Genomic DNA, 27,193 nt, shown 5'->3' with positions numbered 1-27,193 from the left:
GTATGTCTCAATTCCTTCTACATCACCAGTCCCTCCTGTATTGTTAAATAATTGCTTATATCCACAAATCACAGAATAAATGCTAGTTCATCATTTAGCAGCTTAGGTCACTGTGTAGTTTACAGTACTTTCTGTTCCTGCAGGAATGAAGATCTGGAAGAGCCTGTTTATGGTGATGCTGCCAGTAATGAAGAACCACAAATACATGTTGGATTTCTGTGAGTAATTACTCCTCTTTCTCCTTGTCAACTCTACAGGAAGTGCTCACTACTTTTCTTGCTTATGATTTTTAGCTTTTTAATAAACTAAATCATGGTGGGAGATTTTAACAAGTTTCTGAACTGGCAGCCAAAGTTCAGTGGATGTACAGATCAGTCAGTCATGTGCCACTTTGTGTTGGGGATATGGTTTAATCAAATTTCATTAAGTGCCCTTTCAATGCTGACTGATAAAAGAGCCTTCATTACTTCTTTCAGTAGCATTTATTTTCATTGTCTTGGCCATTAATGTGGGTATGGGTATAGGGATATGTCTCTGTAAGCGAGACCTTTTTATACCAGATAAAGGAGTATTACCTTAGGAAAATCACAGGTGAGGAGACACAAATACTGTACAGTCCCAGCTGTACAATGCATCTTTGAAATCCTGTGCCTATGGCATGCTCTTGTTGGTAGTGGGAGTAGCCTGGGGAAGGGCAGACTATTGTCATACAAGACAGGGTATCATATCTTAGCCCTCCAAAATCCTTTCTGCCCCTTCAAAACTAATTCCTAAGATTGGAAGTTTTTAAAATATCAACCAGGTTTGTTGGTGGCATTTCAAAATTTGTGATGATGTGAAAGAGTAGAATTTTAAAATTTGTTTTCAATAGCCCATGAAAATAATGCAGATGGATTTGTCTAATGTCACTGATATGTTACACATGCACACACACAAATGCAATTGGTGTAACTGTTTAAAGTAAAGAAAGATTTTGTTTTGTTAAAGCCTGTTTGCTGTCAAGAGGCATATGAAGGCAACTTAATTTCAAGCTGAACAATATTAAGTTCACTTAGTTCTATTAACTTTGTTACTGTAGTTAATGCTCTTGATTGAAACTGGTTTGTGCCAGAAATTTGTTTAACAAAATGTGCTTTTACATTCTTTAAATCTGTTTAGTCTTCATCTTTATTTCTTAAGCAAATTATCAATGATTGGTGACTAACACAGAAAATTTATTTTCCAGGCATGACAGTGGAAGCGAATGTCTGCTAGTCCATGTATTACAGCTGAAGAACTTTACTAGTCTAGTTGTTAAAGAAAACTGCAAAATGTAAGCTTAAATTTCACCCAGAGTCATCATTGTTTGTTTTATGCTGCAGTTATAAATACCATAGATTTATTTGGCTTCATTCAAAATTAAGCCATTTCTGGAGAAGATGGTATGTCTTAATTTCCATGAAGAAAGAGTTAATGTTCTGGTCACAAAATATCCCTTTTATGCAACTTATGTCACAATATTCAGGTAACAAGTGTAGTCTCTGTGTTCTTTCATGTTTATTATGCAAAGGAAAGTTTGTTGAAAAATATCTGATATTCCAGAATATGCTTAGTGTATTTTTCTCAATACCTATGGCAACATCTATATTAATCAGTAAGAGGTCTGCCTTGCCTTTTATCTTTAAGAAAGAAAACCATACCAGAAAACATGCTAACAACAACAAAGGATCTGCAGGCTTTTGTGGCCTGTACAGCTCTCCTTGAGTATCCATTAAAGACCTTCTGATAACACAAGTACTAGCTGAGAATCAGTACGAAAGATTGAATTTTTTAACCTCTGACAACTTGTGCTACTTTTTCAAATTTTGTATCACATATAGAACATAGCTTAGTTTATTCTCATAAATGTTTCTTAAATAATGTTGTCATGAAACACTGTTTTATCTAGAGATATGCATCTTAGCATATTTTAAAGAAATTCAACATGTAAAAATTGTTGATCTTTGTCTCTGGGAGAGATTGTTTGAAAGCAGGAAAATTGAGGTATGATAACATTATTTTATTGTAAAATAAATCATTTGCTGGGAGGTGTTAAATTGAAATACATCTCTCTGAATGAATTGTTGTTTGTTGAGAACTTCACCATTTGCTAACTCTGCAAAACTGCAGTGGAAATTTTTCATGTCAGTTAGTACATTAGTGTTGGATTTCTGCTCTGTTTCGGTGTGAGTTCAAGGGTGCATGATAGGGGAAAATGTGAATATTGTGTATTACTCAGCCATGATGCCTTGTCATCAGAAGAAGTAAGCATCATCTGAAGAAGGTAGTAGAGTTACCAAAGAAAAAAGTTAGTCCAGAGGGTTTGTTGGACATTATCATCTAGGCAACCAGGCATCTAAGGACTCAAAATACAGTTCTGTTCTTCATCCTTCTCAAGCCTACCTTTGGTGGAATGAAGAAGTTGCATTGCTGCAGGGTGAATTGATTAGTCTAGTCAAAAAGTAAGTTTCTATTACCAAAAAGCAGAAGAAGCTTTTATTGAGTTTAATAAACTCCTCTGTGCAACTGTACATTGATTGAATCAGGTGCTGTGGCAGCTGCAGGGAAGTTTACTACAGCAGCCAGGGAGCAGAGGAGCTGGGTCTCTGCCTTTTTACAGGACAAGAATTTGTTTAACTGATGTTTCACAGTCCAGTGTGCTGCAGTTACACCATAAGGAGCTCTTATAACCATTTATTTGCCTGCCAGTGTCAGCCCCTCTTTAGTGGTGGCAGAGGAGTTCCTGCAGCCATGTAGTCAACTTGAGTGAACCTGAGCTGGAGTGGGTTTTTTTAATCCTGAAGGCTTTGTGGGTTTTTAGTTAGGTTAGTTTTTTTAACCCAGATAAATTTTGTAATCTGGGTCACAATACAGTTGCTTGAAACTGTTTGCTGGCATGAGGAAAGGAATAGGATATTGCAGGGGCTTGGAAAGCAGTCAGGAGAGGGAGAACATGGAAACAATCCTCTAAGTAGCTCTGCTGCTTATGCTGCCAGATGAAAATGGTTGTTGATTTTGTTTTTGTCTTGGAGTCTTAAATGATATGGTACCACATATTTGAATTTGTCTTTTGAGACTGTAGATAAATGCAGTGACTGCAGATTTCTTTTGCCTGAATCTGAATTTCTTAATTTCTTAAGAAGGGGAATAGGTTGCTTAGTGGGTGGAAGAAAGAAATGGGTTGGTGACACTGACAGGACAATTCAATTGTCTAAACATAGGCACGTGTTTCCATTTGAAATAGCATGGCACAGCACCTGGCCTCCAGCTGCTGCTGCTCAGAGGGAGCTTCTGCGTAGCTCTCCCATAGATCCTCTTCTAATTGCTAGCTCCTTTTGGATGCCTTGGATACCTCAGGGCAGCTCAAGTGCCACTTGGTGCCTCTGCTTAAGCACCAAGTTAAAAAAAAAGTTTTTGTTAAAAAATACAGCATTTTGAGATTAGCTTTGCAGATCTTCTGTGTTAGAATGCAAAAATAGTTCTGGTGATGAGGACATCTCAAGGCAGATTCTTAATATAGAAGTTCCACTGATGTTTTTGCTTAGCTTGATTTTGAGAAATGCAGAATGGCTTTCTTTGTCTTAATTGTGCTATTTGTCTATTTTGCTGTTCCCAGTCATGTGAGAGTTTATTTGCCACCGCTTGAGTCGGGCACACCAACCACTTACTGCTCGAGAGCTTTGGAATTCCAAACTCCGTTAATATTTAATGAAGTGTTCCAAATCCCCATGCACTCAAGTGCTTTGAAATTAAAATCACTGCAGCTGTATATCTGTTCAGTTGATCATCAGCAACAAGAAGAGCTATTGGTAAGTAGTTCTGTTTCTTAAAAGCCATGTGATATGAGAAACTAAAGTTACCTGAGCAATTATTTTTTTAAGATTAAAAAGAGAACCTAATTTTTCCATAAGAAGTTCTGATAGAGTTACATGTTAATGTGTCCATGTGTTCACAGCTATAAGTATAGTTCTGTAAATAAAGAGGTGGGATTTTAAAAAAGACTTCATCTAACAGCTTTTAGACTACAGTTTCCTCAAGATTTAGGTTTCTGCATGGTACTATAATGCTTGTGTGGAGAATCTGTACTGTTCAGACAGGTTCCTTCTAAGAAAAATAACAAATACAGACACCTTGTTATTATATAACATTGGGTGAAGAGGACTACTATTACATCAATCTTAACCTTGTTGCAGGATAATAGTGGCACTGGAACAGTTCTGTTACTTCAGCCTATTACTTTAAACTGATAGAGGTATCATGTGCTAACTTCTGGTGTGTTAAACGTTAGCTTCATTTAGCTATTGTCAAATACAAATATGCATAACTAAATCTGCCTTGGGGCTAATGTTCTGGCTATTTTGAAGTGAGTAGGCTGTCTTTGCAGTGGGGGGTTTGAATGGGTTAGTGAAAAAAACTTTTAAGCCTGTCAAAGAAGTTAAGAGGTATAGGCATCTCAGTGTCATGCTGGGCTGTGGATAAGAGGTGTTTATTTGAGCAAATCTGGTCAAGAATGTGTGTTTGTTAATCCACCTTTAAATCTAAGTAGCATCTCATATAAACGAGGGTCTTAATGTTGATAGAAATGGACCCAAGATCTTGGCTGCAGTAGGAAGTTTTGTCTACAATGTTATTAAAAAGAAAGCATCTCAGGAACAGGCTGGAAATGATGGTGTAAAATGCTTTATATGCAACAGGTGTATCCTGTTCCTCTGAGAAGCTACGTAGCTATTGAAGTGTAAGATATCTTTCTATTGAAACAAATGCATCTAAGTTTAGGGTGCTTTTATTCTAACTGCTGTTATTGAGTTGCCAAAAAAATAGGTCTTCAGGTTATATTCGTAGGGATTTTTCTCTTTCAGTGGTCTTCAATTGGTTATGTCAGAGTCAACAGTAATTGGTAATATAGTTTAAGGTAATTTAACAATACTACTCAAAAATAGAGAAACAATGCCAGTTTCTTCAGATATGTGCACTGAATTATTTAAACATTATGATCATTGTTTTCTTCAGCTGTAATTTGAGAATGAGCATTTTCTTACATTGAGACATCATTTGCTACCTGCTACTTCTCTTTGGAATTGCTGTGGTGGTGCCTGTCAGCAAGGCCTCTGTCTTTCAAGATGCCTTCCACTGAGATTATGGTTTTTCCCATCTATTTAATAATGCATATATTTCTCAAATTCTTAATGACTGTTTTCTTTTCAATTAGGTTATGCCAGTGTAATATTTTCCTAAGTGCAAAAGCCAGAGTGGAGTTTATCCTATTTATATAAATTCTTGTACCTTAACAAGGTACAAGTACCTTACTTGTACCTTAACAAGGAAAAGAATAATAAAAAAAAATCCTGGGAAATATTTCCATTATAAAGAAATAAATATACTACACTTTTGGGGATGGTCTTTCCATTTCCTCAGCCTTTTACTCTTATGCCTTCCATGGCTGAAAGATCTTTTTCTGTCTGAAGTTGGCTTATTTCTTCTCTGGTGGCCTTGTCAATGTTGAGGTAAGGGAATTGTTATTCTCCACAATTAGCATATACAGTTCATGTTCAAAGATAAAAGAAGTATGAATGTCTCTCTTGCAGTCAGCCAGCATTGCTGCTTCACTCCCAGTGTCTCATCATTTACAGCCCTGATCAATTATTCCCTCTGTCTTAATTTATTTGATTTCTTCTTGAGTGTAACTTTTTTTTTGCATTTTTTGTTTTCATTTTGGAACATCTCTCCCATTTTATAGCATGATTTTAAAATCCTGATTGTTTTCTCATAAAGAGACATGTCTGTCAGACATCACAGAGATATTCATAAATACTTTTACTGTTCTGCCATCCAAGTCATTAACAAATTCATCTGAACAGGCATGTGATACACCTCTAGCAGACCCACCTTGGTTTCTTCATCCTTTTGAGTAAGCTCCAAATCTTGAGATGGACATGAAATATTAATTAGTCCTTTCAGTACTTACTGATCATTCTTAATTGAGTTTGATGGTGATTTTCTACTCCCCAGCATTCAGTCAGTCAGGAATTACTGACTCCCTTTGTAGAGGCAGCTTCTTTGGCAGACTTGCTTAGCTGCCTAATAAATGCAGTGTATACTCAGTGTCAGGTGTCTTCAGAGTTAGCCTTTGCTTCTTCCAATATTGCTGGCAGGAAAACAGTTTTACTCTCTACCTCCTAAACTAAACTCAATGTGTCTTAAACATTTTCCAAGTCTGATGCAAAAGTGTGAGTATTTGATGCACATTTATATCTTCCACTGCATCAGAGTGAGTAGATAATTAGAAGACATCTATGTTATACAGAAAAAAGAAAAGGTATCTCTGTAGCCTGTGATATATTGACATTAAATGACTTTCTCAATAACATGCTGTATCCCCATGTCACATTATTTTGTTAGGCTGTTGTCCTTTATGCACCTGTTTAAACAGAGCCCCAGGGAACATTTGTCTTGGAAAAACAATACAATGATTTTTTTAAATTATTATTATTGTTTTCTACATAACTGTTTCTTTACTTGCTTCAAGTTGAATGCACATTCTGTCTACATTTCCTACTGTCTTTGTTGTTAGAATCATTGTATACAATTACTTGATTTGTGAGAGATGAAAGCCATTTTTAGAGGACTTTTCCAGTGATACAAAAGAAGACATTTTTAGCATGTGGCTCATAAGCATGGAAACAGCTTATGCTATTGCTGAAAAGATAGCCAGGGAGACAAAAAACAGTACTTAAGGCTGACTAATATAATTGGTAGGTCCAGCTAGTGAACAGATTGAAAAAACAAATAAATAAAATAGGCAGCATGGATTTGTTCACAGTTGTTTTTCAATTAGGTGAACACCACTGAGAAATTTCTTACATGAGCTCTCTCTGATGGAGTAGGGCTACTTCAAAGTTTGAAATACTTTTAGTGAGAAGTCTCCATTAAAACTGTTTTTACCTGAATCTGGGAGATGCAAGGATGGTTATATCTACATCAGTCATACAAATTTCATTTTTCAACTTCAAAAAAAATTACTATCTACTCCCATTCTTCCTGGTAGTAAAGAGGCAAGAAATTCAGAATCTTAAACATCATAACACAACAGAATAAAACTGTCTCTTTTTAAGAGACGGTAGTATTTGGTGAAGTGGGAGTTGTACACTGTAAGATACCCTTTAAGTGAGAAGGTGTCTATCCTGCAGAGTATATGTATCTTATTGTGGTCAATGCTTTTTGTTTTTTTACAGGGCATTGCTCAGATAAACCTGACTGATGCAGAGAGTTCTGGTGAGATGCAGCTTCACTGGTACCCTGTTCAGATCTTCACTGGTTCAGAGCCCCAGAGAGCAAAGACCAAAAACCAATGTGAAGACAGTATTCCTCAGTCTTCTGGAAATGTAACTACAGTTAAAACAGTATGGCCCTAAAAAAATTATTTGTTTACTTTGTTTGAACAGCAGGGTGATTGTGATCTTACCTTGGGTGCAGGTTTTTGACTTATCATGGGAACTAATAACTTAATTTAACTCTTGGGGCAAGAACTAGATTTTAGAAGACTAATTGAAAACCAGATCATGTCTGGGCAGATGCTTGAAATAGTACCCTGTATGCATGTTTCCAGTTTAACTAAAACACATGAAAAATTTCTGCCATTGCACTGGAAGAGATTGTCAAGAAAGGTTGTGTAATTTTCATTCTTGAAGATGTTTTCAGCCCTTGACTGGGCTCTGGACAGCCTGACTATGATGCCTTGCTAGCTTTGGGCAGCACATCAGACTAGGTGACCTGCAGAGGTCTCTTTTGACCTAACTTGTGGGTGATGCTCCACAGTCAAGTAAAGTCTGCCCAGTTTCTGTGACAAGTTGAACACCACATACTTTTGATCGTTAAGATTCAAGACAGATTTTTTTGGTGGTGGTTTGGTTTTTTGTTTTGTTTTTTAAGGAACATATGATGGCTTTGGTTTTATTTTTTCTTTGAATAATACACATTAAATACATTGGTTTGTCCAAACAGATTTAATTAAAGTCTATTTTTCCTTTCAGGATGCAGTGACAGCCCTGTTAGCTAGGACCACTGCCCAGCTGGAAGCAGTTGAGAGAGAGCTGGCAGAAGAGAGAGTGAAATTGGAGTATACAGAGGAGGAAATCTTGGAGATGGAAAGAAAAGAAGATCAGGCAGAAGCCATATCAGAAAGGTAAAAATGGTTTAAATACCTCATCAAACAGATAATAACTAATATTTCCTCAAAGATATTTTCACTATGGGTATAATCTGAAATAAAGCAGTAAGTTGTTATTCTGAGATTTGCTTCCTGTTAGTGCTACAAGTATAACATTCTATTATGTCATGATCTGCAAACAGGAGGAAACCTTATTTGAATAGCTTGAATAGGTTGAATTAAGGGAATTTGGGGAGTGGGGAAACTTTATATCAAACATAAACTTTGCTAGGGAGGCAACTGTAATGAGTTTATAACAGCCTTGTATTAAGAAAAAGTAAATAAAATTTAGTGGTGACACGAGACATTCCTAGTGATAGTCCTGGTTTGTTACATGACTTTTCTTGTTCTTTTTGTTATTGCTTTCTTAGTACTGTTACAAAGACCAGAACACATGCCTTAAGAAAATTAGGGAAGGTGAATTTTTTTCTTTGAAATGTATTTGCTTATTTGCATTTGCAGAAATGCAAGTGTGCTCTGTTCTCCTGTTGAAAATACTGTATTTTTATTGGAGAAATAATACTCTAAAATTATAAACCGGCTTAGATAATGTAATACATAAATGTAATGCATAATTGCATGATATTTTTTAACACCTGCAAAATTATTGTGATGTTCTGACTTTAGGAGCTGGCAAGCAGAGTCTGTTGACAGTGGATGCAGTAATTGTACCCAGACTAGTCCTCCCTATCCAGAGCCCTTCTGTGGGGATCCGTTAGCTGGGCACGTGTTTGCAGCTCCAGCAGGCCAGTACGGTTCTGGAAAAATGCAGCCTCCACCACTGAAGGTAAGGAGAGAAGACCCTGCAGCATGAAAACTGCCACCCTGCCTGGCACAGTGAGCTACTGCTGTGCCTGGAGTTGGAGTCTGAGTTGGGTAGGAGAGGAAAGAGTCAGCAATGTCATTGGCAACTCCATATGAGTGCTGACTTCGTGACAGCTGTATGGCTGTTGAGTTGGTAGAAGTTCACTCTTTAGGGCTGGGAATTTTTTATTTTCTTACTACTTCTCAACAGAATTTGGTTTTTATATCAAAAGGAAAACTGATTTTACTGTGGCCTTTATCTAATCTATAAATAAGCACTTGTATCAATTTCTGCATTTACCTGAAATTTTAACAGAAAAGATCATGATCCAATTCCAATGCTTTTATTTCTATAAGAATTTTTAAAGGAATTGTAAAGAAAGAAATTTTAGGACTTGCATTACTATTTCAGTTTTACAATAACATGGAATAATTGTGCTGAAACTGATGTACTTAAAATCTTTTGAAAATAATCCTTTAGAAGTTGAAATCAGCAGACTTCCATTGAAGTGGAGGAACATAAGCTGTTTGTGTTGCCTTTAGCAAGGATCACACCTCTTATGGAGGAGTGAGTTTTCTGAAACATTGAAAGCTTTGCTAGAGTAGCCTATGTTTTCTGTCTTTCTGAATATTTTAGTCTTCTTGTATAATTGTGTGAACAATCTTTCAGTTCCTTTTTTCTTCCTTGTCTTCATTTAAGCTCCTGTAGTTTTAAAGTGGTTGCTTCAGAGTCACTGTGCTTACTGAAAGGTGACTCAGTTTATTCCTGTTGAGGCTGGAGATCAGGTGGTAGTTTGGGTAATGCCCAATTGCCAGTCCTGAATACAGTCCTTGTGCTCTGTAGCTGTGTTATAACTGCATCTCTTAATTGTGACTGCTCCAGCAAAGGCTTCTGGAAAGGTAATCTCACAATTTTGAATGACCCAGTTTTAAAACTTTTACATCCTCTCAGTGCTCATTAAAATTTGAATCTAGCTAGCAGGGCAAATTGTTTGCGTTTGATATTGTTGAAATGTCTGATTGTCTTTGAGGAGAAAGAAAATAAGAAAGAAACAAAAAAATGTCCTTTGTTGAAATTTTAGGTGGATAAGGAAACAAACACTGAGGATCTGTTTCCTGAAGAAGTTGCTATTCTTCCAAAAGAGAGAACCAGCCGCAGGCCACGGGGTTCTGCTTTTGTTCGCAGTAGCACAATTGTTCGCTCCCAGACCTTTTCGCCTGGAGCACGGAGTCAATATGTTTGCAGAGTGAGTAAAGCTTGAGAAGGAGGAGGGGGAAGGGGTCTCCACACACAAGCATATTGTACATTTTTTGATCATTTCACTATAAGATTTCATTGCATTTATAAGAGACGTATATTACTTTTTAATATTAATGAATAATCTTTAATTGAACTTAAACAATGCAGTGGGGAAGAGCTTCCCTGACTCTTTTTTAAGTGCTTTTACCTGGATGGATTTAATTTGAAATTTAGGAATATATGATAAATTAGATGTTAAGCTCTTTTCCCTGGCAACTTTAGATGTTAGGTGTGGGTGGTTGATTTTACAATGCTATCTAATGAGGTGTATAAGCAGTTAGCTTAGAAGCTGTGTTTAATTTTCACATACCTAAAAGTTTGAAAAACGGCACTGAATGCTTAATCTTAGGGCCATTGCATAAATATTCATATGACTCTGCTTGCTGTCATGAATATCAGTCATAAGGTGCCTGTTACTGTGGGACATAGGATTCCTGGGTGCACTGGTGCAAGTAATTGAGGACCAGCACAACATTTTCAAGGTCACATTTATTGTTTGCAGTGTTCAGTGGCAGAAGACTTATAAGCAGTTGGCTCATGGTATTGCAGATCAATACATGGGTATTGGCTTGGCAATATTACCATAGCTTTGATTGTACTCTTTCATAAGCTTCTGAGATCTTGAGTTTGAAAATTCAGGAAATGATTTTTAAATTCTGTGCTCACTTAACCTGCACTTACTTAAAATCAGATGCGGGGAGAAAGTGGGAGACTGTATTGTTTGTACCCGTGACAGTATATGTTTTAAGATGAAATATTGCTTTTGAGTCCTCCCTCCCTCTTTTTTTTTTAGGTTAGATTGTCTTGGATATTTAGTAGAATAGAAACTTATCTGTAAAACATTGATAGTTTGTAAATTTTCTTGAATTATTGTAACTACCATATGAGCATTGTTATATATAAATGTTTATAAATAACTTAAAAAAACCTGGTTGCTTAAAACAAGATAGTTTCAGTGTATTTTAAAAAAGAAATCTCAAAGGCAAAAAAGAAAAAAAAAGCCACCAAATATTATAATAAAGATGATCTTGCAAGCAACCTTTATTTTCAATGTCTTTTCTAATCAGCTGTATCGCAGTGACAGTGACAGTTCAACCCTGCCAAGGAAGTCCCCCTTTGTCCGGAACACCTTGGAGAGGCGGACTCTGCGGTACAAGCAGGTATGCCCAGGAAAATAACCTTCAGCTTTCATGAAGTTGCTACAACAATGGTACTTCTATACTTGAGAGCTTTAGATGTCTGCAGGTACATTCTGATCCTTGTAGGAAATGTACAAAACTTCTGCAATGTAATTGGGGCAGGGTGCATGTTTTGGGTTTGTTTTGGACTTTCTAAGCTAAAAGGTGGACATAAAAAAGTCAAATAAAGTTGTGACCAATTTTAAAGAAGGGAAAAAAGAATGGCAGATGAAAATTAGTTTAATGGGGACTGAATTCATATTGATTTAGATGTAAAGTTTCTTTCAAAATCTTTCAAATCTAGTTCATGGTGCAGGGTGCAGATTCAAAGATGTGTGTGAATGTGACATTAAGACATGCAACTCCCCTCCCATACAGCCTAACAAATAACAGTGTTTGAGACCCAAGTATTCAGGAATGAATAGGTTAAGCTCTCCTTTTGCCCCCATGCCACCCCTCCTGCTGTCAAACAAGTGGGCAGAGAAGGGGAGATGAGGCATTAATGTTGTGTATATAAATGACTTAAAATTATCTGGTTAGCAGAAGGTAGTGCCTTGCTGGTGTAGGCAGATAGACAGCCATGACTCCCATTTTGATTCAGAATGTATCTTAAAACCAATATTGAATGGAGCTCTTTAAGAGGAGTCTTGCTCAGAACAGTATTTTTCTGATGTCATTGAGTTTTTCTTATTGCATCTCTTTTATTATCATCATAACATGGAATTTTAGTCCATAAACTTCATTAGGTAAATATTTGTAAGTTGAAAGAAAACTCTAAAAGGAAGTAATAGAAGGTATTAATTGAAAAATTTAGCTATAGGGGTTTTCTGTACTACATTATCTAGCCTTTTCTGGGGGATGTAAATAATTTCCAAAACTTCCTTTGGGACAGACTTTGTGTGTGAAGTACAGCATATGTATGGTTATAGAGCTAAAGACAGACCAGTAAACTATGTTGGGAGTAATATTTTGTGCATTTTGTTTGAATCCTAATAACTCAACAGTCCTGCAGATCATCTTTGGCTGAACTCATGGCAAGGACATCCTTAGACCTGGAGCTGGATCTCCAGGCATCCAGAACTCGACAGAGACAGCTGAACGAGGAGATCTGTGTTCTAAGGGAGTTGAGACAGCGCCTGGAAGACGCCCAGCTCCGAGGGCAGACAGATTTACCCCACTGGGTCCTTCGGGATGAGAGATTCCGAAGCTTGCTGAAGGAAGCAGAAAGGCAGGTATGGTAATATGACACAAACACTCAGTTTGCTCAGAAACTTCTTGTTTCAAAGTGTCTTCATTTTGATAAAGATGTCTAAAGAGCTGTTTGTGCAGAATCTCAAACAGTGAATGTTTCTTTTATATTCTTGAAGTTAGCACAATAAAAATTATTACATTGATTATTACCAAACTGTGTATTTATTTGAGGACAATTTTTGGAGAATGGCACTGTTTTGCCAGTGGCATGTTTTGTTTTGGATTTTTGTTTATTTGTTGTTAATTTGTTTTTGTTTAGGTATTTGTTATTAGAACTTCAATAATTTTATTTCTTGTGGTATTTAAAAGAAATTTTGCTGATTTGATACTTACTCTTTTACAAGTATTTGGAATGTTCCCTATGTAATTTTTTTTCCTGTTCTTGGAGAAAGAAGTTGTAGAAAAAGATAGCAAAACTGCTCAACAGACAAAATTGACATTGGATTATCAGAGACAAAAACTGGTCCCAAATTTATAGTAAGGTCTTGTTTGACAGATCTATGTGCAGTAAATTTTGTTAATTTATTACATGTCTTTCTGAAGAGCATTAATAAATGAAACAACTCAGTCTTTTGCATTTATAGTTCTTAGATGATCAGCTATTTCAGACAGTGTACTAGTGTGGTTTCACTGTGGTGGGTGGGGAAAAACATCCATTCTTTTAACTGTAAATATTCTTGTGTTTTATTCATTCACATGGCCTTTTTAAGCATTATGTTCTTGTTTTCAGACCAGACAGACCAAATTTGAACATCATCAAGAGCAAGTAGCTGAAAAGATGCTAAAGAAAGCATCAAAAGAAATATACCAGTTGCGTGGGCAAAATCAGAAAGAACCTATTCAGGTGCAGACTTTTAGGTAAGTGGTAATGCATACTGAAATAACTTAACAACAGTTCATTAATCTGGTTAAAGCCTTCTGAAACATTTAGCTTAAATTTTGTGTCTCTTTTGATTTTAATAACAAGTAATTATCCAGTGATTTTAAACTGTATCTGGATTTGGACATGAGTTCTTTCTGAATGCTTTGTTCTGCAAAAGAGCCAAAGCTAAGGTAAAATTGCAGTGTTACAATTCTAGTATACATGACAAAAAAAAAAGCTTCAAATATAAGCATAGCTTAGGTGATTCTTCCAACTTAGCCTAGTTGCTGTGAAGTCCAGTTCTTCAATACAAGCCTGTGGACATAAATAATCTGTTTAATGTAATACATATAAATTGTTAGTAACACACTCCCTAAGAATTACTCAGTAATATTGGAATTTTCTTTCAATAAGCCTTTTCTTTGGATTCTGTTTCCAGAGTTGCCATCTTTTTTTCCCCTTCTTTTTTGTAGACATTATTTGCAAAACATAGAAGGGTGAACTTTGCATTGCAGAACTTGTCCTGTGAAACCTTTCTACAATTAACTATGACTGAAGTTCAGTGAGTTATATAAAGCTTCCACCCAGGTTTTTAAAAACAGTAATTGTCTTCAATGGAATGTTGCTAGAAGTATCTAGTGAGGTTTAGTAGCTTTTGGAAGTTTGTTGTACTCAAATAAAAGGCCAGTTCAGTACATAAATAACAAATACTAACCATTAACCAGAGTAAAGAAACCATGTTCTTGTGGGGAGAAGGGGGAACGTAGGCATAATTTTATTTACTTCTTTTTTCTCTTGCTTTGGTCACAGAGAGAAGATAGCTTTTTTTACAAGACCAAGGATTAACATACCTCCTCTGCCAGCTGATGATGTATGACATGTTGCATTGTAAACATGAAGTATTTATCGCTTTTATTTTAATGAAGTTCTTAGATTAGACAAGTTTCTTTAAAAAAATGTGCAAAAGCTAATATACACGTTTTGTAAAAAATAAAAAAAGTTAAAAAAATTAAACATAAACAAAAACATATATATAAATATATATACATATATATTTTATAATAGCGACTGCAACAAGGCTTGGTTTTTCCTTGTTGTGAAACTGACATCTCTGAAGACAACTTATTTTATAAAAGATCGACTATCCTGTTAAGAGCGTGTACAGTTTTTATGCTGTTTTATTTGACTTAAAGGCTGGAAGACAGAAACAAAGTGAGTTCAGGCAAATTCACTGTAGTGTAATTTATTTATAGTGCCTTTTTTCCTTGAAGGAAAATACCTACTTTAAGATGTATTTTAAGACTGAAATTTTGTTCCTCAGTATTTGTCATACAGTAGAATGGAACCATTGAGCTGGTTTTGTTTCTGATACCTGAAATGAAAATACTATGTTCTAAAATTGTCACTTTTTCAGCTTTATTATCTGTAGCTTATTATGTACATTGTATTCTTTAGCACTGTCTGTGTTATAGCAAAATATTATCACCTGCAATGTGTTTAACACTAATTAGAAGTGATGCTAAACGTTGCAGAATTCATTTGCATGTTCTTACTGTGCACTAATAGATTGTTTTCATTTCTGTTGTGTCTAAAGTATCTTTATATTCTTAACTAGATCCTCAGTTTAAACGGGGGAAGGAAAAGGGTGACAGGTCTTTGTTTTACTGTTTAATGAAAAGGGAATTTAAGAAGCAGTTTGAGCTAGCTGTGTGGATAGCCTGCTAATGGACTATTACAGTAATTTCTACAGTTCTACAGATTCTCATCTGATTCAGGAAAGCACATATGTTCTGATTTCAGAAAGCAGCTGCTTTAAGTAAGGGTGTTTAAACACATGTTCATCCTAAAGGATGTGCTTTGTGGTTACTGCAAATAAGTTCTGTTGAACAGTGACACTTTCCAGGAGGAAGGTGTATAATTCTGGAAGGTACAGCTCACTTGATTGCTAGTTGGACCAGCTAAAATCTGGTAAGAAATAATTTTATTTGTAACCATCCATTTTAATGAAAGACTGTCACCCCAAATTCCCGAGAATGCCAGTTTTGTGTCCTTGCATCCTGCAAGTATGTAAAAATACTTCTTTACTAAGCTACTATAATAGAGTTTCTCATATTTTCCTAATTATACATTACCTGCAAAGAGAGGTGCCCAACACAAGACTGATTTTGCAAATTACTGGAATATCCCCAAAGGAAGATCATGTTGTCTCTTAATTAAAGTTCAAATTGGTTCCAGAGTTTTCTATGTCAGGAAATCAGAACAAGGGCCAAAAAACAAACAAATCTATCAGAATATTTTCAAATATTCTGTAAGTAAGTTTTCTTAGTGAGTTTCAAGAACTTAGACTCTGCTACCTTGTCAAAGGTAAGGAAAACCTGGAAGAGAAATTGAATTACTTCTAGTTATCCACACTGAGGCAAAAAGTAACGGGGAAAAAAGATTGTAAGCATAAATGTTAATAAACACAACCATTTAAGGTAGTATTTCCTGTTTCCTATATGGCCTATAGTCATTACAGGCATCAAGTGTTACAATCATATAGCAATTTATATGGAATTGAAGTATATTTAGCATTTATTGTGCTATTCATCCTGAAGCCTGTTTTGCCTGTAAGTTTTGGTGGATGATATTGGGTTCCTTGGGCACAACTAGACTTATTCAGAAACTATGCAGATAAAAACCAAATCATGTGAGAAATTTGTAGTGTTTGGGTAAAAGTCTAGGGCCAGCAAGCTTTTCAGTGCTCATTACTTTAAAAGACCAGTTAGTCAGAATTTTGTTTCTCATTTCCAGGGGAGGCTGTCACACAGTAGTGTTTATCCAAAGTTACCATGCAGTGACACCAGAAGTGCTTGCGGTGTATTAAGAACAGACAACACCATGTTCCTGTGAGGCTGGTCAGGTACTGGAAGAGGTTGTGCAGAGAGGTGGAGCACTCTGTCCATAGGGTGGATGAGTGAGGACTTAACTGGATATAGCCCAGAGCATCCTTGTCACATTAGGCCTGCTTTGAGCAGGGAGTGGGGACCTTGTTTCCACCCTGAATTGTTCTGTGACTATAACCAAGGGGCAGTGTCCAGTGGTCTCTCTGTCAGGGGGTTTTTAAATTGTGACTGCTGTGAGATGTTGTCAGTGTATCTTGTGGGTCTGTGATTCTGACTGCTATAATGAGTTCTGTCTTGATGTGGTAATGAGTTATCATATTCAGTATTCATCTCTCTTGTTTTGTCACAGTTCTGTATGATTGTGTCATTTTTGTATTATTTGAAAGTATTTCTTCTATAAAATAAAATAATTTGCCATAAACAGAAAAAGGGTTTTCTTTTATATCAAAGATATTTCTTGAATCTTTTATATTTGCCACATACCTGATGATTTAATGAAAAAAAATGGTATTTTGAATAACACTGTAATTTAGGTTAATGTAATGAGTTTTCAAATAAAGGTAAGAGAGAAAATCTGGGATACTGAAGATCTAAAGGAGCTATACTTAAGACCTGAAAGAGATACAGAGTGTAAGGAAGGGCAGATACATTCTTCCATGTGCTTATCAGTCACGATAAGTTGACAGCTGTATCAGAAGTTCATAGTTGAATATTCCCAGAATTCTTGGGTAGCTCCACTTAAAACACATTGAACTGCCTTTTTTCATAACAAACATTTGCACTTTCTAAATTAGTATGGAAAGCAAGTTGACATTATTAGTTCTTAATTAATATCTTGCTTATGACTAATTCCAAGGTGGAAACCACTCAGGAGAATACTGGTTGACTTTTCTTTTTAGGCTGGTGCTTACTGCTGCTTTCACAAAGGAAACATTAAATCTGCATAATTACAGGACGGCCATTTCTCAGTTTCCCTCTGCAACCTTAAGCTGCAGGAGCACAGGCAAAATCATAGCAAGGACATGTGACTCCTGTCTCTGCAGTATTTGCAAGGCATCAGGGGTATGACAGAGTTTAGGTTATTTTTAAACAGTCTGCTCGGAATAGGCGTTTGGAACGGCAACCGTCGCTGCCTCGCTGCCGCCAGGAGCAGCAGCAGAAGCTGTAATGGGTACGTCGGGTTGGGCTCTCTCTTGTCAGCAGGAAGTCTTATTTGTATTTCTTGCTGCAGTTCTTTTAAGCACTTTGCAGGACTTAAAGGTAAGTGCAGTTATAAGAAGAATAATTTTTTAATGAGTTAGATGAACTCAGTCTTTTGGTTTTTGGAGAAGAGGGCCCATCAAAGCTTGTTTTGACTCTTTGTGGCTATAGTGTTGTACATCTTTGAGAGGAAAAAGCATTTGCAGAGAGACTTAAGAAACTGCAGGCTAACAAAAGCAAGAATAGCCTTGTCTAAAACATCATGTGAAGAATGTATTTTTTTCTCTGAGATCACTCGATTGAGTAGCATTGGAAGAAAATACCAAGGAGTAAAGTTGATTTGGTTTTGGAATCTGTAAATGTCAGTTAAATCATTTGCTTGCCCTTGGAAAATCTCCATATTCTTGGATTTTGGAGCTTCTTAGGAGCTGGTTCTGGTTCCTTATAATTTCTGAAAATCTCTAATATTTGAGCATAGATATCTATTGTATTTTCAATAGAGAATCAGGTATTCTGTCCCTTTAGTTTGTCTGCAGTTTGACCATCCAACTAAAAATGTACTTGCAGTAGGATATTTAATGAGGTCAGCTGGTAATAGACAAGATAAAACCAGGAAATTAATTTAGGAAAGTCTGTCCAGGAAAAAAATGTAGGATTGAGACCCTAACACTCTCACTTTTTAAGCACACAAAATTACTATTCTTTGTCTAGGGCCAAGTGTTTGTGTTCAAGTGTGTGTCTTTGGCATGGAAGTTCCCAGGTGTAGATATTTCACCAAGAAAATGCTACTTCCTGCTTCCTGTTTTCCATATTTTCCTCTCATAAACTGATTGAAGGAAATTACAGTTGTATTATCAAGTAAATAAATCAAGTGCTCAGTGTTTAGCTTCCTTCACAAATTCAATTGACCTATTAATACTAATTTTAATGGACACAAAGAATAGATGCTGGCAGGAAGCTGGCACTTGTATAACTTTTCCACATTGCACTGACATGGTTATGAAGGCCTGAGCTGTTACTGATCTATGGGTGCTAGAGGATTATGATCTGCAGTGCTGTGTGTGAAGGGCAGAATCAAACCTCTTCTCTAAAGGCATGATTCTTGCTCCAGAAAAGGTGTGGGAACTTCAGGTGAAACAAGCTAAGTGTTCATATTTCTCAGTAAAATCCAGTGTGTGGCTTTGCATGGGGAGTTCCTATCAGAAATATCTGGCACATCCATAAATTACTGCTCAAGCACACTGGGACAAAAAGGTCTTCCAGAACTGAATTCCTTCGACTTTGAAGTGAGTGGAAGTCACTATGTGCCTTCAGTCACCTGTGGGTATTTTCATGGGTGCTTGTGCAAGACCTCCTTCTACTCAGCTGTTGCATCTGCTTGGAAACACAAAGCCCCTGCCTGGTTACCTGTAGGGGTAAAAGCAGTCTGCACAATATCCAAATACAGAAGGTAAGCAGTAAGGGGCATGTCCTGAAATAGAACACGCTGCACGTGTACAAACATGTACAGGGTCTTCAGAAAGAACAGGTACAACCTCTGCCTTGCAGAATACAGCCCTAGTGGCTTGTACAAAATCTGTGCAGTTAGAACTTTGGCAATTCTTACCTTCTTGTAGAAATCAAATAAATTGCTGAGTATGATAAAATTCTTAAACACTTCCCTTGCCCCTCAAAAACCACAAAACACCGCAAAACCAACCACAACAACAACCAAAAAACCCAACAACAACAAAAAAACCAAACAACAAAAACCCCTCCAAGATTACAGCTGAGATGCTATACACAGTTAACCAAAATGTGAAAGGCTAATTACCTTTTCAAGAAAGTATTTTAGGAAGTTCTGGGTTTTCAATATTTGGGGAAGGTCAAGCAGATGTTTTGGAAAGGAAAAGTAGCCTGGCATATAGAAGGGGATCTTTCAAGCCGTGACAGTTGCATTGAAGAAAAGGCAGAAGTGGATGGATGGATGGATGGATGGATGGATGGATGGATGGATGGATGGATGGATGGATGGATGGATGGATGGATGGATGGATGGATGATGGGAAGAATTAAGAAGTGAAGGTAACAAGGATGAAACCTTTGAGGGAGGCTTGCAAAGCATGAATTTGACACAGAAGATGGAGGGAAGTCAGTTTGGATAAACTTGAAATAAACGCAGTGCCAGAAAAACACAAGGGATGGTGAAATTGCAGTTTGCCTCATTTCCAAGCTGCTGTGTTACATATTTCACAGAGCAGCAACCTGGCCTGCCGAGTCACCAGGAATACTTGCTGGCATGCACACAGCATACTTCCTATGCTTTTACCTCGTGAAAAACCTGAATGTTGTGCTGTTGCATAAAAAATGCACAGAAGGCCTGATTAGCTGAGGTTAGGGAGTGTTCCAGTGGTGAGGAGCAGGCAGGGCAGGGTAAAGAGGCTTGCGGTTTAATCCCGCAGGATTGCAGCTGGTGCGTGTGCCTGATCCCATATCCTATAGACGGAGGATGCAGTCACATGATTGTTACTGCTTCCTCCCCATGACATCACTGCTGCTGCAGCCATACCACCCGAGGAAGGATGCTATTAAAATCATTGGGATTGGCCTAAATGATGTTGCATTGCAGGTAAGCAACATAATTCTTCGAAAAAAAAAAAAAATAATTTGCCAGTTGCTCTTGTGCTGCAGTCGTAGAGCCCCGGCTCCGTCGGGCAGACTTTCTGCTGGAAAATGAAGCAGCACATTTCCTCTGCAAGCAGAGGGTTTGCAGGTGCAGAGGCTGCCTGCTGGCTCTGTGCTGATCTCCCGGCTGGCATCTTCTGTAAAAATGCTGCCAGATGGAGCTTTATAGCTAAAGGAGGCCCTTTGTTCCCTGTACTTTCCGATGGCTCCTTCGGGTGTCTGCGGAATTCTGTATTTACGTGAGCAGCCATCATCATTCAGTCGTGCAAAGAGAGCAGCAATAGTGTTTTGCTTGCATCCCCTGCCTTTTTTTTTTCCACTGGATGCTTAAAGGAAGTTGCTGTTGTGTCTAAGCTTATAAAGGAACGAGGATTAACTTGCTTGAGGGGTTAAGAGGTGTATGTGGGAAAAGAGGCTTTTCCTTTATTGTTAATTTTTGCTGATGTGGTTTCAAAGCACCTAGTCCGACAGGTTTCCTGCATAATTTGCTGCAGTAAAAGGTCAGTTTTTCCTTGCCCTATATAAATGTGAAAAATCCTTTTCCAAAAAGAACGTAGGAGACGACAAGCAGATTTTTTGCTCCTTTGCAAAATGCCGATCACCAAAAGGCTGAAAAATCCCAGGCAAATTGTGCTTTCGGAAATATTTGTGGAAGCAAAGTCCAGAGTCTGTTTTCCTGGTGTGGATATTTAATTATGTGCTCTGTACAAATACATGAATATATATCTGTAAAGGAAAAAAATGGTGACTCTCCTGTGGGGCTTTTTTCTGTATAGCTTTTAAAATATATTTTAGTGTTTTAAAATTTTTAATTGTTTAAAAGCTTTATTCTAATACAAATGTTACAGTGTGAGAAACTAATTTTGAGATAATACTAGTCAGAAAATAAAATGATATATTTTTTAAACAATTGTAATAAATAATTCTGTGCCTTTGCCAGAGAACCGAGGATGACTAAGCTGCAGCTTCATCAGGCAGAGAGTCAGGTGACTTTTTACTCCTGCTCTACAGGAAGTTTTTTTTTTATTCTTCCAAATCCTGTTCTTTGTTCAAATAATTTATTCCCACTATTGGAAAAATGTGAAAATTTGGCACACCTAGAATCTCTGTGTGCTCACCCATACATTAAGGGGGGGATATTTTGGATCTCCTGTGCTGAAGCAGATTGTACATCCTAGGGAGGGGTGAATTCTGGGTTCCAGAGATCAGGTATGCAGTTGTGTCAGGATCAGAAAATAAGGTGTGGTGGGAGTGAAAGTAGATAATGAATTATTGAAGTACAAAATTACAATGTTTTTTCCAAACTAAAAAGAAAAATAAATTCCAATTTTATTTTTCTCCAACAGAACCTCTCCTGTCTTTTCAAGACTGAGCCTCTAAAGCAATAGAAATACAAACCTGTTGCTGCATGAGGTGATGGGGGCGGGGGGGAAATTGCATCCTGTCAGTGCCAATGCTGGGTTTCTTCTCCTTGGATCCCTCTGGAGTCAAGGCTGGCTCAGTTCTCTCCAGCACTGGCTGTGAGCCAGGCTGTGCCCTTACCCACCAGGATCACTGGCACTTGGCTCTTTGCCTGTGCAAGGAGCACAGCAGGGCTGCCACGCTTGGGTTCTACAGGTGTGAGGGGTTCCCCCCTCCTCTGGATCCTGTGGAAATGTGTGCCAGGCAGGGGAACTCCTGCTCCCCCAGTTTGAGTCAGACATCTTCTGTGCAGGAAGAAGGGCACCAGCCTGATGTGTGTGCTGCAGGCCTTTGGAAATTAAGGATTTAAGTGTCCTAAGAGTTGCTTAGCATAAAAGGGGGATCCAGGGGTCATCCCCAGCTGGCAGGGGCTCTCCCTGGCAGCACTGGGGTGTCATGCCAGGCTCTCCATGCCAGCCATGGCTGCAAGAGTGCTCAGCCCCTGTGCCCATAGGGGCCTCTCTTACACCCCTTGTACCTTTTCAAAGGCTGGAAGCTTTTAAACAGGGACCAGAGGAGGAGGAGGTGGAGAGTGTTGACCCTGGGTTAGAGAACTTCCTATCTGCCTGAACAGAACAGGCTCCTCTGGAGCACTGTAACCTCTGGGGCTGGGAACTGCTTCATCATGAAACTGTTGTTTGCTGACCTGGGGAGCAAAGTGAGCAGGATTGTGACTGTAGCCAGGTACTACAGCAGGGAAAAGGGGATGCTCCCAGCCCCAGGCTCCTCCACAGCCCAGAGGCACCTTGCTTGTGTTGAAGTTTGGTGTTGTGTCATGTTCAGCCTCTCTCAGGCCTGAACAGCTCCTAGCTCAGCATGATGCTCTCAAAAGGGTTGTGGAGCCCAGAGGTCCCAGTCCTTTTCCTGGCTGCTTTTGCCACCACTCTGCAGCTTTCAGGGTACCCAACAGGGGTGTGGGGTGTTTGTTAATTTTTCTTCTTTATGAGAAATTGTAGAGAAAGTGTCTTAATTCATTTTTTGTGTGTGCATACATACACACCAGGTGTTGGTTTTTTTTCAGCTTTCTTCATCTCTAGCCTGGCTAAACTAAAAAATTCACACATGATTATTAATGTCAAAGAAGAGACTATTCTGGCAGGGTTACATGAGGGTGCTGATCCTAAAACACTTTGAACACTTTGCTCTTAAGCATCACCCCAAGGAAAGGGTCTCCCCATCTTGCAGAAGCTTCCTCTTAGGGAATGAAATCATTTGTCTGTAGCTGTGCAGCCCATAGGCATCAAGGGCAGCAGTGAAAGCCAGTGCTCTGTGAGCAGGAAAACATCACCCACCCTCCTGTGTAAAAATGACTCACAGCCTCTGCCCAAATCACAACAAGTGACATGCTAGAACAGATGAATGGCTTTCCCAATGTGGGTTTATCAGTTTTATTTCAAGCTGAAGGCTCAAAAAGGTTTTTCAGTGAGAGATGCATTAAATGCCATTGAACATCCCATTTCAGGAAAGAGAGGTTAGGAGTAACTGTGTACCAGGGCACCTCCCTCCTGACAGTGCAAATCTGCTCTCTCTGAACACATTCAATTTTTCTTTTTGCAGTTCCAAACCTGGTTTTTCCCCTTAATATTAAAATTTTCTGAACGAAGAGGCAAAGAGCAGCACTGGAAATCTGGTGCTGCAAAGCTCAGCTGTGTCTGACATAAAAAGGAAAACCCTGTAGCACCCCTGACTCTTCAGAGGTGGATTAGAGCTCTGTGGCAGTAAAAACCATGGGTTCAGAAGGGAAATTCTCCCTCTTTTTTGTGAAGAGGACTTGAGGGAAACCAAGAATAGAAACCATACATGCTCCTATACTGTTAGGGCTGGTTTCCAGGGTGTCCTCTCTCCTGAAATGTAGTTTCTTACCCAGAAGTTGAAGGCTTCCAGTGTTTTACCTAATCATATCTTGTTTTCTTCAAGAAGTAAGGGGGTGTGGGGTTGATACAGTTAATGAGGCTCATCTGCCCAAACTTCTGGGCTGTTAGCAGCAGAGCATCCTTTAATAGAGATGTTTCAGCTCAGTTTCAAAACTGCAGATGAATATTCCAGAGGCAGTGATGCTTCCCTCCTGCTTTTTCCACAGCCTCAACATCTTCACTAACAAGTAAATTTATTGGAGGGACCTTTAAGATTCACTGGAAACAGAGATGTGAGTTTAACATTTTTTTATATAGAGCCAGTTTTGGCAAAAATTCCATTTGGACCTTGCTGGGAAAGAGCTGGGATTTTTTCCCCCTTTTCTGACATAACTGAGCAGCTGAACTAATTTTGCTCAGACTTTCCAAGAAAACTTAAAGGGGGAGCAGGCACATGGTATTTCATACCAAAAGAAATTGTTTTCTAAAGGGATAGTCATCGTGGGAAGGAGCAGGGGGTGGGATGTTGGGGTGTGGTTTACCCCTCAGAGGAAGAGAATGGAGGAGAAAAGGAGAAGAGGGAGTTTGGCTGTGAGGGAAGGCTGGGAAGCCCTGGTGGCTGGATATCAGCTCCCACCCATGTCACCCTGAGCCTCCCTTTGCCTGTGCTCTGTTCTCTGCTGGTGGCTGAGGGGGGCAGCTGAAGGCTGTGGTTTGGTCAGAGGAGTGCTCAGTTTTCTGCCCTTTATCCCAAACGTTCCCTCCTGCCTTTCCCTTCTCTCCAAGGCCCTCTCCCCTGTGATCTGGTGCCCTGTGTTTTCTGAGCTCTGCTGTGGCTTCGTAATTTTTTCCATGGAGGTTATTCAGGGTAAAGCTGCACGTCAAAGATGTGACTGTATTTAACTTGACCACACTATCATAGCTGGAAACTCCATAATATCTGGTGGTGGGGCCATACAATAAAACACTGCAATATTTGACTGTACTGTTTCTGATACTGCAGCCTGCCTGTGCTAGTGTGGTGAGAAACTGAGGGTTTGCAGAGCTATTTACTTGTGTTTGGAGGCTGTGCAATTAGTCCCTGAATTGTAGGAAAGGCATTTGCCAATTTAAAAATCTTGTCTTTCCTCTATATTTTCTCAATTTATAGGGAATTTTTTCCCATAATATGTTCCAAAAAAAGGGCTGTAAATGGATTCAGCATTTTCTGCTTTTTCCAGGAGTCTGAACTTGATTACTCTGGTTCAAGGCCATTTTAACACCTTTTTATATACTTCATCATTAAGACAGAAGGTCAATAACTTGTTTGGCTTGTTCAGTCTGAAGCTTCTAAATTGAATAATCTTGAATTGCCTGTAAATATTTTTCAACCTATAGAAAATTACCCATTTAACTTGCTGGGGATTCAGCCTGCTTGCTTTAGCTGAAAACTTCTTCTTTGTAAAATCACCACCCCACAGCATCTTATTGTTGAGAAGAATGTTTGATAACTGTTTCCCTGTCTCCTATATCACACATTGCCATTTCTAAATCATCTTCTACCTGGCAGGTGGTGGAAGGGGAATTACATCCACACCACCTTGGCCTTCCTTGGTCTCTTCTAGACTAAGCAGACCTCAGTCTCTGACCCCTCCACAAAAGACATAATCATGTACTTTTCATGTATGCCTTTCATGGTGACCCTGTTAATAATCTTGCTCACTGCCTCCTCAGCTGTCAGGCCCATTTTCTCTGGCCAGGTGGTGCTGGAGACCTGTGGTGTAACTGTGCTCAGCTCTAGGAACTTTCTCCCTCAGCCTTACTCTCTTAGGGCTCCTTCTGAACCCTTCCTACCTGAGCATTCCCTGGTTCTGTGATTCAGCTCACTCTGCTGGCAGCACTGGCCTGTTTGCCTGGATTCAGGCCCTCTGAGGAGAGTGCTCTGTGTCCACCTCTGTGATGGGTCTGAATTCCTTGGGAGTGGGGATGGATGGATGCTGGCAGAGCACCCAGCTCTCAGGAGGAGATGCCTTTGCCTGACAGATCCCTTTGAGCAGGTAAGGCCATGAGGCTGGGCCACCACTCTTGGTCCTTGCAGCAGTCAACACAAGAATTAGGGACACAGAGTGGCAAACCACCTGCCTGTGCAAAGGGACTGCCAATGTGAGGATTGCCAATAAAATTGCATTGTTCATTACTGACTACTACAGAAAATAAATCCCAGGGACTTTCATAGCCCCCACAATCCTTCATTATTGCAGTAACTGCTGCCATGTCACGCACATGAACACATCTCGTCTGACCAGCAATTCAGGTGAGTGGTGGGCTCAGCTCTGGTGGAGTCATGATTGGAAAGCTTTGTGTCTGGAGTGGGATCTCCTCTGTTTTGTCACAGTGGATGTGTTGGTACTAGAGCATAGAGAAGCCCTGAGGCACATCGTGATCTCCTTTGGTGTGTTGGCTAACACATGAGACATTTGTTAGAGATGGAACAGGTGATGCTTTCAACATCCTTAAAAAGACACTCCAAATGTGAATTGAGAAACTTGCAATTGGCATTTAGGCTTTTGCTTTCTTTTCCCAGCCTCTTGCAAGGCTCACTTGTTACTTACGCCACAGCAGAAGAGAGGTATCCTTTGCTGCCTGCATCCTGTCATGTGTCACATAGCAACCCCCCCACTTGAAGGAAAACAGCAAAGCATGCAGGTGAACGTTTGTCTGCTAGAAACATTTGAAGTGTTGAAGTAATTCAGTAACTGTGATCTGTTGAAAGTAACTTGAAACTTGTTGGAATTGCATTAAAAATCATACTGCCTGCCTCAGTGCAATGTATCCAATTAAAACAGAAAACAGGATGAGGAGAACATAGCATGGAACTAGCATGTCTAGGAGCAATAGGCCAGGGCCAAGAGTTTTCCTTTGATGAGTGTTCAGCTCGTTGTTTTCCATCAGGATACTTTTCAGCCTCTTTGAACCATGGGATGTTTTGGTCTGTGCTTGCCATGTCAGATACATTTCATGTCTGATCAGTCAGTCAGCATATTACCTAGAATGTCAGTTCACTGATAGAGCTCTTCTAGCTGTGGCTTTACGTTTGCACGTGCTGTAACAATGCTCTAAAGCTGAGTTTGTCAGCATTTTCACTGTAAATGTGATTTATTGCTCTTCTCTAAAACTTAGCAACAAACTGATCAAAGTCAAGTGAAGAGTTTACTCACTGTGAGACTTGCAGAGAAAAAAGTGATCCTAAATATGATTATACTACTACCTTTTGGTTCTTTAGAAAATAACAAAAAGGGAGTAAATGTAACGAGATCTTGTGTCTATGTAGTACCAGCTGTGCTTGTTGGTGTGTTCTGGTCCATCAGCAGCTCCCTGTGTTTGCACCCTGGCTTTTCTAGTTTGTTTGCATGAATCTCTGCTTTCCTTAAGTGTTCAAAAATGATCTGCTTTCCCACAGTCATAAAGCTTAACAGGCTGATATTTGGACCCTTACTTCCAGCTTGCTCTCATGCAGCTCCTCTGATATTTG

The 27,193-nt window shown here is 38.8% G+C and overlaps 2 protein-coding genes and 1 long non-coding RNA gene across 6 annotated transcripts in view; all 3 read left to right on the top strand.

The window, feature by feature from the left end:
* Positions 1-16,933, top strand: part of WWC3 (WWC family member 3) — a 99,139-nt gene extending 82,206 nt beyond the window's left edge. For 2 of the 3 annotated variants that reach the window (XM_036382673.2, XM_036382667.2), the window contains exons 13-23: positions 144-218; positions 1,226-1,312; positions 3,635-3,827; positions 7,251-7,418; positions 8,049-8,200; positions 8,852-9,011; positions 10,111-10,275; positions 11,396-11,488; positions 12,511-12,738; positions 13,488-13,615; positions 14,430-16,933. In XM_036382673.2, coding sequence (XP_036238566.2) covers positions 144-218; positions 1,226-1,312; positions 3,635-3,827; positions 7,251-7,418; positions 8,049-8,200; positions 8,852-9,011; positions 10,111-10,275; positions 11,396-11,488; positions 12,511-12,738; positions 13,488-13,615; positions 14,430-14,496 — 1,516 coding nt within the window. In that variant the 3' untranslated portion in view covers positions 14,497-16,933. The remainder of the gene's footprint in view (positions 1-143; positions 219-1,225; positions 1,313-3,634; positions 3,828-7,250; positions 7,419-8,048; positions 8,201-8,851; positions 9,012-10,110; positions 10,276-11,395; positions 11,489-12,510; positions 12,739-13,487; positions 13,616-14,429) is intronic. The other variant, XM_036382661.2, reaches the window with a different exon arrangement.
* LOC118686451 (uncharacterized) lies at positions 3,846-7,019 on the top strand. Its single transcript, XR_004980173.1, has 2 exons — positions 3,846-5,310; positions 5,341-7,019. It is a non-coding gene; the product is annotated as an uncharacterized LOC118686451 (long non-coding RNA).
* Positions 16,934-17,743: 810 nt separating the features above from the next.
* Positions 17,744-27,193, top strand: part of CLCN4 (chloride voltage-gated channel 4) — a 44,623-nt gene continuing 35,173 nt past the window's right edge. Inside the window, exon 1 of one of the 2 annotated variants that reach the window (XM_054518512.1) lies at positions 17,744-17,764. The gene's annotated coding sequence lies outside the window, so the exon portion shown is untranslated. Of the gene's footprint in view, positions 17,765-20,216; positions 20,313-27,193 lie in introns of those variants that run through there. The other variant, XM_036402860.2, reaches the window with a different exon arrangement.

This window comes from Molothrus ater, chromosome 2 (assembly GCF_012460135.2).
Source record: "Molothrus ater isolate BHLD 08-10-18 breed brown headed cowbird chromosome 2, BPBGC_Mater_1.1, whole genome shotgun sequence".
Classification (NCBI taxonomy): Eukaryota; Metazoa; Chordata; class Aves; order Passeriformes; family Icteridae; genus Molothrus; species Molothrus ater.
This window is presented reverse-complemented; position numbering and strand designations above follow the sequence as displayed.